Raw genomic sequence first — 11,034 nt, forward strand, 5'->3', positions numbered from 1 at the left:
GAGCAGCTGGTGCATTTGAACTGTGGACCTTCTGGTCTGTAGTCCAGTAATGATCCTACAACGCAGCACCAACATACCAGGGGGATAAAAAGATTAGAGTTAAGAGCTCCAAGGTTATGGGTCTAGTATGTTGTTGTTAAATGCCACAGAGTCGGTTCTGACCCATAGTGACTCTGTAAAGGGTTTCCAAGGAGCAACTAACTGGACTGTTGACCTTGTGGTTCAAACTGACTTTACAGTCCTGTGCATTAATCCACAGCACTACTGCCAGGACTCCTAGTATAGGCAACATATTAAGCTCCAAAACAACTCACTCACCGTAATTTCTGTATCTCTTTCCATATATATATATGTATTTAAATCACCACAATAAGAATTGGAAAAAAAAATCCTAGGGCAATTGACAGAGAAAAAAACTTTTGTGTTTGAAGGAAAAAACGGAAACTGACTCTCTAGGAAAGATGAGTTTATTTTACTATAAATTTCAAAAAGTTTTAATTCACACTGAACATTTTACTATTTTATCTCTTATACCAACTGCAACCTGAAACTCAAGCACCACCTTCCCAAACACTGAAATGAACCGTTTCTGGTTTCCAATCTATGCCTGTTTGTTTTCAGTTAAACCTCTGGTTTCTAGGTCCAGGATAAAGGAAAAGAAAAAGAAAAGGTAAAGCAAAAGAAAAAGAAAAATGGTTTTTTGACTGGAAAAGGTACAACAAGGCACTCCATATTTAAAGCTTAGTTTTGCTTATCAAGGTGTCTTCTCCTATTCTGGTTAATTATTTAACCTCTGGTGCTATATGATAAGCACTGGACTGTGAACCACAAGGTCCGCAGCCTGAATCCACCAGCCACTCTGTGGGAGATCGATGAGGCTTCCTGCACCTCAGAACCCCTAACAGGGTTGAACAGACTGGAGGGAACTTAACAACAATGCTATTCTGAAGTCCTAGTGTGGAGCTGTAGGGAAATCCTGAAATGCTAACCCCAAGGTCAGCAGTTCAAACCCACCAGCCACTCCTATGAAACCCTATACAGAATCGCTATGAGTTGGAATCAACTGAATAGCACTTAACACTATTCTAATAAATGTCCCAAACGTAATAGCATGCTTTCACATATTAGGTGTTGGTGGTGGTGTTAAACGCTGTGGAGTCAATTCCGACCCATAGAAACCCTGTATAGGGTTTTCCGAAGAGCAGCTGGTGAGCTTGAACCGCCAGTCTTACACTTCAAACGGCTTTGCAGTCTGGCACATTAGCCCACAGTGCCACACCAGGACTCCGAATATTAGGTGATGGTGTTGTTGTTGTTTAGTGCCACCGAGTCGGTTCCGACCCATAGCGACCCTGTATAAAGTTTCCAAGGAGCAGTTGGTGAGCTTGAACCACCGACTTATAGTTCTCAAACGGCTTTGCATTAACTCACAGCGCCACACCAGGACTCCAATATTAGGTGATGTTGTTGTTATGTTATGTGCCGTGGAGTCGGTTCCAACTCATAGTGACCCTGTACAGGGTTTCCGAGGCTGTAAATCTTCATGGCGGCAGAAAGCTTCCTCTTTCTCCCCCGGATCAGCTGGTAGTTTTGAACTGCTGACCGTGAGATTAGCAGCCCAATTCATAACCACTACGCTACATGCTACCAGAGCTCCTTTGTAAAGTGGTTGTTGTTGTTAAGTGCCATCGAGTCGGTTCCGACCCATAGCAACCCTGTATAAGTTTTCCAAGAAGTAGCTGGTGAGCTTGAACCACCGACTTGTAGCTCAAACGGCTTTGCTGTCTGGCGCATTAACCCACAGCGCCACACCAGGACAGGACAGATGACCTTTAAAAAAGTCAACTGCCCGCCAAATTCAAATTTGAATTTGGCGGGCAGTTGGCTTTTTTTTTAAAGAGGTCATCTGTCCTGGTGTGGCGCTGTGGGTTAATGCGCCAGACAGCAAAGCCGTTTGAGCTACAAGTCGGTGGTTCAAGCTCACCAGCTACTTCTTGCAAACACCGTACAGGATCACTATGGGTCGGAATCGACTCAACAGGGCTTAACAACAACCACTTTACTAAGGAACTTTGGTAGCCTAGTGGTTACGAGTCCGGCTGCTAAGCTCAAGGTCTTCAGTTCGAACCTGCCAGCTGTTCCCCCGGAGAAAGATGAGGTTTTCTGCTCCTCTAAAGACTTACAGCCTCATAAGTCCTATAAGGCGTCGCTGTGAGTCAGAATTGACTCCATGGCACACAGCTACCACCACCACTTTACTATTGGATACCGTCTAAACGGGAAACGTAACTTCTATTACTAAACTAAAATATAAATCATCATTAATTCCGTTTTTGTCTTGGCAAACAGAAAATATGGTGCTCTACTGGCACAGTGGTTGAAGCGCTCGGCTGCCTGATAAAGGGCCAGAGAAAGACACAGCAATCTGCTTCCATAGAATTTAAAGCCTTGGAAACCCTATGAGGCAGTTCTTTGCGGAAGGCGTCTGAATTGACTCGACGGCAATGAGTTTGGGAAGCAGAAACTATCGAAGCGAAAAGCAAGTTATTTTCAACAAATATGGCCATTCAACCTCGAAGCACAAAGTTAGGTGATGAACTGACACCACAGCTCAAGTTCAGAACTACAAGAGAGGAAAAAAAAAAAAAACCGCACCCATTCTTATGTAAACTTTCGGAGTAAGCAAACTTAGCCTCACCTTTGTTTTCACCTAGTAGATTCTTCAAGACAAAACACCAGTTTCAAAACCAACAGATCAAGAATTGCGGTTAATGCCCTCATAGGAGAAATAACTAAAAACTTAATGCTTATGTTAAAATATATTTAAGTTATCGAAGTGCAAGGGCACTTCCCCAAGCTACAGCCATTTTAGGTTCAGTCCTTTTGAATTTCACGGTGGTGGGGAAAGGACAGATTTAAAAGAGGAGAAAAAAAAACAAAACACTTTTAAAACACTTCAAGATCGACCAGTTTGTTTGTTTTGTTTTGTTTTCGGAGAAGGGGAGACTGGTCCGCGTTGGACTCAATCGAAATTAAAGACAACACCTCACTACCACTGAGAACAGGAATGCTGTTGAGTTAAAAGCGCCTCTTTTCCCCTCAGATACTCCACACTTGACTTATACGACTTTTTTTCCTTTTTAGATTTTCGTTCATAGAAAAACAAAAGTCTTTGGTTCTTACTTAAAAAGGAAAGAGAAAGAAACCTACAAACCAGAGCCGCGCAACCCATAACAAACAGGAACGCCTGGAGAGGAGCCAGAGCGCCGCAGGTGAGTGTTCCGATCCACAGAGCAAAGTTGAAGTAGGTGCGCTCTCGCGGAGCCGCGACGACGCTCGAGTGCACAGCTCCACACGATAGGGGTGGTGCCCCGTCCGAGCCGCAGGACCTGTGGGCTCTGCTTGTCCCTCCCCGGGTAAGACCTACCCAGCCACCTGTGTGAGACCCCACTTATCTTGCTTTAATAATTAGTTTATTTGGCACCGGGCGGAGGCCCGCGCGGGGACTACTCCAAGATCTCCTATTCCTCTGCTGTCCGAAGTTTTCACTCACCCGGCAGCGGCGGGGCTTCAGCTAAGGCCAAGGCGCGGCGTCCGAGGGCACGTCCCCAGTTTTCTAATCCCGCAGAGGTGCTTAACCCACAACCATAACAAAGCTCTTCCCAAAATGGCTGCCCGGCCCACACGGCCCAGGAGGGGCAGAACGGGTAGAGGGGAAGGAGCTACGACCAGCCGGCCCTCCCCCTCCTGACCCCGCCTTACACACGCCCACCCGATCGCACCGCCCACAGGAGCTCACGCGCTTGCGCCCCGCTCAGACGACAGCCCCTCCCCCCTCCTGGCCCCGTCTCTCTCAAAGGGTGTTCCACGCTCTCCAGTCAACGTTCGGCCACTAGAAAGGCGGTTATCCTTCGCTCGGCCCCTATCTCTCCTTACCGCAACACCCAGAGGCTCGTGGTCACCCCCGTGCTGCAGTAGAATTAAATTCTCTGCTGTCCCCTATTGACAGCTGAGGCAGCGATCAACAGAGTTTGGTACTACCAACTGAATCCTTCCCAACGCTAGGGCCTGAGCGCGTGTATGTGTATGTATGTATATATGCATCAATTTTCCCCTGCCTCTTCCTTCTTCACCCACCAACATTCCGCCTCTGAGCATGTACGCGTCCCTAAACTACCTCGACAAAGTACTAGCGAACCGGTTTTGGAGGAGTGTTGTGATTTCCGACCCCTGCCCACCTTCTGTTCCCTCCTTCACGTGCGCCCGTCGTTGAGACTCCAATCCCCAGCGGGCCATACGATGCAGTTCTGGAGACCTGCGCAGCACTGCAAGGCGCGCTACCAGTTGGGAGTGGTAGTTCGGAAAACGGTAGGCGTCACGCCCCTGACCCACAGCGGAAGGATGTCTGGCCGGAGCCGGTGCTGGAGCCAAAGCCCAAGCGAAAAAGCTACTTCTCCGACGCAAAGTTTCATTGGGTATAGTTCAATGGAAAGAGGTGGTGCTACCACGCTGAGAAAGAAATTAAAGTGAAAGCCTAGCGAGACTAGAAGCAGTAAGTATTAAGAATTCCTTGTGAGCTTAGCACGGCAAACTAAGTCAAGTAATGGCCAGCAATCAAAAAGCTAGACTAGACTACCATAAATCCGAAGGAATGGAGGAAACGGGCTCCTGAGATCTTCTATTATCATCAGTTTTATCTTAAAGACAGGAATTGCCTGGTGCCGTTTCCTTTTATAGACTGAAATAATGGCCCAGAGAAGGGAAGGAACTTGCTCAAAGACACATAGGCGAGAAGTAAATAAAAATTAAAGCCAAGGGTGGTGAGAGGAATGATCCAACTAACGGAATCAACACCATGTCCAAACATTTTTTTTTTCACATCATTCATTGTTGTTAAGTGCCATCGGGTCGATTTCGACCCATAGCGACCCTGTATATAATTTCCAAGGAGCAGCTGGTGGGTTTGAACCTTCAGAAGTGAAAATCCTGTCCCTGTGCTCTTAATTTCTTAATGAAGTTCCTACGTCCCAACAGAGAAGTAAAAACAAAGTTGTTTTTCCTTAAATAATATTAGTAATTAAATAACCTAATGCGGAGTGAGTCAAGCTCCGTCGATTCCAGAAACATCGTTTTGCAAAGCAAAAAAAATGAGTTCTATGGTCGGCAAGCAATTAGACCAAATCACACTTGGTGTGTACTCCAAGACTCCTACCTTCCTGCACCACCATCACTCTGAGATTGCTTCAAAAACAGCACTCCACCTTCCCGAATTCTGCGACAGATTCCGCTGGCTGGGAACATTGGTCTAGAGAAACAAGGACAGTTCAAATATCCTTCCGACCTCCAGTAGAATTAAGATTTGAAAAGAATGGCCCCAAGACGAATACGCGGACTCGGAACTAATTAGCGCAAGTCTAGTTCCCAGCCGGACTCATTTTCTGTTTCTCTGGAAGTAGGGACTGTTTAATCCTACTCGCCGGAAGTGCCCTTTCACTGGTTTGGGGCTGTTGTCGCACATCGGTTTTGGCTCTACGGTGGCAAGGAAGTACCGGGACGGCCAGAAGTGGAAAGAGGTTTGGTAGGAAATAGAAGCCGCGGGTACTCTTAGGCAAGTATTTCGAGGCTCCTAGGTTCCTAACTCCGCCCCATATTCTCGGATGTCGGTTTTGAGACTTGCAGATAATGCATAGGGTCACTGAGAGTCAGAATCTACTCGACAGCACTTAACAACGTTGTAATTTTCTGCACCCAAACAACGTTTTTACTTAAATTGAGTGGATTAATTTTGGGGTCTCTGCCCATAATTCCCACATTGAGGATTTTAGGCAGTCGCTTTTTCGCTTTAATACTTCTGAATTATAGAGCTCTGGTAGCGCAGTGGTTACGAGTAGGACTCCTAATCTCACGATCAGGTAGTTCGAAATTACTAGCGGTTCCTCTGGGGAAGATGAGGCTTTCTGCTCCTATAAAGATTTACAGCCCCGGAAGCCCTATTCAGGGCCGTTTCGAGTCGGAACCGACTCTACGGTACACCACCACCACTCTTGAATGGGAAAATACTGTGCCATAGTGGGAGTTCCAAAAGTGAGGAGAGGGTTAAGATATAAAGATAGTCTGGAAAGTCCTCACCAAGAAAGCGATTTTGAACAAAGGAGAGGATATGGGCCCTGCGAGGATTAAGTCTGGGAGTGAGATGTGTGTCTTTGTCACCCAAGCTTTACTCAGATGCCAGAGTAACTGTATTCCTTTCTTACGTAAAATGAAGACATCGACTGCTATACATGATTTCTCGACCCAGGTCTAGAATCTGTGGTTAAGCAACTAGTCCAATAGCTGTAGACACTTAATGATCCTGGTTAAGAATGTGGGTGCGGGGTTCTTTCTCTCAGGCACTGCGGGTTAATGCACTAGACTGCATCCTCGGTTTGAACCTCACGGTCCGCGGTTCATGCTCACCAGCTGTTCCTCAGAAACCCTATAAAGGGACCCTATGAGTCGAAATCGACTCGATGGCACCTAACTTTAGGCACGGTTCTTAATCATTCCCTCCAATGTAATATGGAAATATAGGTAATGTTTCTTGAGGTCTAATTTTGTGTTAACTCACTCAAGGACCCTCTGAGGTTTATTATCCTTATTTAAAAAATGGTTGAACTGAACCGCAGCTAAGTAACTTGGCCAAAGTCACACAGCTAATCAGTTTTGAAGCCAGGATTCCAAATTCTGCACTTTAAAAAATTTTAGCCTATACTGCTTGTCATTGCTAACTTGATGCAGTAATTGTGAGCATTAGAGTTAATGCATGTAAAACATACTTATAATGCCTGGCTCGCCGCTACATGGTATGTATTATTTGCTATCCCTCTGGTAAGGAGCTCTGGTAGCGTAGTGGTTACCAATCGGGCTGCTGACGTCAAGGTCAGTAGTTCGAAACTTGAGGCATTCTGTTCCAGTAAAGATTTACAGCCTTGGAAACCCTGTACAAGGTCGCTATGGGTCGGAACCGACTCCACGGTACTTAACAACAACAACAATCCCTCTGGTGGGAGCCTTGGTGTGGCGCTTTGGGCTAATACGTCAGACTGCAAAGTCATTTGAACTGCAAGGTTGGTGGTTCAAACTCACCAGCTGCTATATGGGTTGCCATGGATCGGAATCAACTCCCCGGCACTTAACATCCCTCTGGTAGCTTAGTGGTTATGAGTTGGACTGCTAACGTCAAGGTCAGCAGTTCGAAATTACCAGCTGTTCCGTGGGAGAAAGATGAGGCTTTCAGCTCCGATAAAGATTTATAGCCTTAGAAACCCTGTACAGGGTCGCTATGAGCCCTAACCAACTACATGGCACACAACCACTACCACCATCACTGTGGGATAATTCACTAGACTGCAGGGTCAGTTTGAACTACAAAGTTGGTGGTTCAAATTCACCAGCCACTCCTCAGAAACCCTAATGTTGTTGTCAGGTGCCATCGAGTCGGAACCGACTCATAGCGACCCCATGCACAGCAGAATGAAACAATGTCCGATCCTGGGCCAACCTCACTACCGCTGCCACACTTGAGTCCATCAATGATGCCACCTGGCTGATCCATCTCGTTGGGGGTCTTCCTCTTTTTCTCTGACCCTCCACCCTACCCAGCATGACATCCTTCTCCAACGATTGCTTCCTCCGGACAATATGTCCAAAGTAGGAGAGACGAAGCTTAGCCATCCTGGCCTCCAAGGAGCACTCTGGCTGCACTTCTTCCAAAACAGATCTATTGGTTCTTTTGGCAGTCCATGGCACTTTCAGTATTCTCCTCCAACACCACAACTCAAAGGCATCTTCTATGATCCTCCTTATTCACTGTCCAGCTTTCGCATCCATATGAGGCTATTGAAAACACAATGGCCTGGGTCAGGCGCACCTTAGTCCTCAAGCTGACATCTCTGCTCTTCAATACTTTAAAAAGTTCCTGGGCAGCAGATTTGCCCAATGCAATACGTCGTCTGATCTCTTCACTGCTGCTTCCGCGAATGTTGATAGTTGATCCAAGAAGAATGAAGTCCTTGACAACTTCAATCTTTTCTCCATTGATAAGAATATTGTTTATTGGTCCAGTGGTGAGGATTTTTGTTTTCTTGACATTGAGATGTAATCCATATCGAAGGCTGTGCTCTTTAATCTTCATAAGTAAATGATTCAAGTCCTCTTCAATACAAGGTTGATATGAATTGGAACAGACTTCACAGCACTTACCAACAACAACTAATCATTATTATAATACTTACCTGAGGGGGAAAAAAGTGAACAGAGAAATTGTGACCTTCATTTTTTAAAATGGTACCTAAGAAAGCATTTCTCCAACTAGAAGTGGTGGAGCTGTTCGTAAAATCAATGTATTTGTCTACACCAGACAGTAAAGCTAAATGAACCTTTCAGGAAAGAAAAGATCCTATATCCTTAATGTGTTAGTGATTCTTTGAAAACATTCTCTCTTCAAAGGAAATGTAATGGAAGAAATTCTCATGTTTGTTTTTAAAAAATTGTATGTAAAACTCGTAAATTAAGTGACATCTTGTTTTGTATGCAGCAATGTACTTCTAATTCAGCCCTTGCATGACTGCCTGACAGCTTCCTGAGCAAGACATTCAATTGGTACAGTATGCTATACTTCATCCAGAAATTTTCTCAAGCATCTTCAAAGGTTAGTTTATTTAGCAACTATTTGAGCACTATTTTTCAGGCATGGTTCTGTCTTGGGTAGTAGTAGTGAAAAGGACAAAAAAATTCCTTGTCTCCTCAGGTATTCATATGGTAGAAGGGTTGGATAATATACAAGTAAGTAATATGTCAAGTGGTAAGTGCTGTGGAGAGCTAACTAAAGCAGGGAAGGGGAATTAGTCAGTGTCAAGAATAGGCACAGGTACACATGGAGTCCTGGTGTGTGTTGTGCTGTAGGTTCAAACTGACCATCCACTCCTCAGAAACCCTAAACAGGGTCTCTAAGTCAGAACCAACTTGATGGCACTTAACACACAGCCATAAAAAGAAATGAAATCTTGATACTTGCTACCACATGGATAAACCTTGAAAATATGCTCAGTGAAAATGTCAGTTACAAAAAGACAAATATTGTGTGATTCTCACGTGAACTATGTAGAATAACCAAGTTTATTATTGGTTATGGGAGGGGGAGGGCAGGTAGCACTAATGTGGCACTGTCATATAAGCACTAGACTGCTAACCATAGGTTGGTGGTTCAAACCCGCCAGCCGTTCCTTGGAAACCGTATCCCTATACAGGGTTACTGTGAATTGGAACCAACTCAAAGGCACACAATAACAAGGGGTAGGATGGAGTAAGAAGGTGGAGTCATTGTTTAGGTAATAGAATCTTTTGTAAATGGATAGTGGTGGTTATGCAATGTGAATGTAATCAGTATCATTGAACTGTACATGTAAAGAAATGTTGAATTGACAACATTTGTTTTTTGCCACTTGTACATAAAGAATAGACTTGTAAGTAAAGATTGCACTTGTAAGTAAGATGATCAGACATGAGATAGTGGTCCATGTACATAGCTGAAAGAAAAGTGATCCAGACAAGGGAAAATGGCCCCAAGATAAGATCATTCCTAATATGTCTGAAGAATCACTGAGATTTATGAATAAGTTTCATTGTTGCATTCATCTGTTTATTAAATGAAGTCTGACTTCTCACTAAAGCACAGAATCAGCAGGAAAGGTTACTACTTTGGCATATGCCATGAAAGGCAATGTTTTTGGGGTTTTTTTTTTTAAGGGCAAAGTTGTTAATGATTCTGGCTGTCAAGTGTGTTGAGACAAACATAAATAAATATGCAATTTTAATTCACTGAGAATTATGATGGAAGTATGAGTTGGGTACTTATATTGTTCATTACTTATGTTGTATAAAACTTGAGAAACTGTTCACTGCAGGTTAGTAAATAAGTAGAAGCAAGCACATGCTTACTTTGCTTATAGGGTAATCCACCCATGAATGCAGTGTTAATAATGCTAAATTGGAAGGTAAATTGCTTTTCTCTAAATAAAATAACATTCCCAAAATTCATAAATAGGAGAGGTACTTTAGAAAGCCAAATACCTAGTCTTTACTTGTTCCTTTTTTAGATATTTCTCTTAAGGAGTAAGATTAGTGTTAGACTGAGCATAATACTGGGTTCTGTTCATTAGTTTCTTCTGTATGTTATATGTCTGGTTTAACAGTTTTAATCAGTTCATTCTGTAGATGTTGGTGTGCTAATAATGCAAGCACGTATTGTTTGAGATTAGGGTTAGCAAAGAAATCTGGTGCTATTTTTCTTTTTTAATCAGTTTTTTTCAACTGGTTTTATTTTCTTTATAGATGCTGAAGTACCCTTTTACAGTGGGCTTAGGAGCCAGCAGAAAAATCGATCAACTATCTCTTAAGACATCGTTTCAGCAGAACTTTCCCCCTTTGTTTTCAAGGCCGTGGTTCTTGTCATCATTTCCAATGTGTATGAGTAAAACACAGTGCTATCATACATCCCCATGCTGTTTTAAGAAGAAGGAGAAGCAAGCAGAACTTACAGCCAGGTCACCAAGCATCATCACCTACCTGCCTGACAGTCCAAAGCCAGCTCTATACTTGACTCTAGCAGGACTGGTCCCTTTTGTTGCTGCACCACTGTTCATGGTGATGACAAAGACTTACATCCCCATATTAGCTTTTACTCAGATGGCTTATGGAGCCAGTTTTCTGTCTTTCCTAGGGGGTGTCAGGTGGGGCTTTGCTCTACCAGAAAGTAGTCCAGCCAAACCAGACTTCCTTAATTTAGCTAATAGTATTGCTCCTGTTGTGTTTTCATGGCTTGCCTTCCTTATTTCTGAAAGACTTAGTGAAGCTATAGTAACAGTAATAATAGGTTTAGGGATAGTATTACATATTGAACTTTTTCTCTTGCCACATTATCCTAATTGGTTCAAAGCCCTGAGGATAGCAGTAACTTTAGTGGCCTGTTTTTCATTAGTAATCACTTTAGTACTT

At 43.8% G+C, this 11,034-nt stretch overlaps 1 protein-coding gene across 1 annotated transcript; it reads left to right on the plus strand.

Moving 5' to 3' along the window:
* The first annotated feature begins 8,647 nt into the window (after positions 1–8,647).
* On the plus strand, positions 8,648–10,796 carry TMEM69 (transmembrane protein 69). Its single transcript, XM_006878235.1, is given in 3 exon segments — positions 8,648–8,689; positions 10,372–10,711; positions 10,714–10,796. Coding segments are annotated over 3 exon segments (465 nt in total).
* The last annotated feature ends 238 nt before the right edge of the window (positions 10,797–11,034 follow it).

Source organism: Chrysochloris asiatica, unplaced genomic scaffold (assembly GCF_000296735.1).
Source record: "Chrysochloris asiatica unplaced genomic scaffold, ChrAsi1.0 scaffold00026, whole genome shotgun sequence".
NCBI classification, from domain to species: Eukaryota; Metazoa; Chordata; class Mammalia; order Afrosoricida; family Chrysochloridae; genus Chrysochloris; species Chrysochloris asiatica.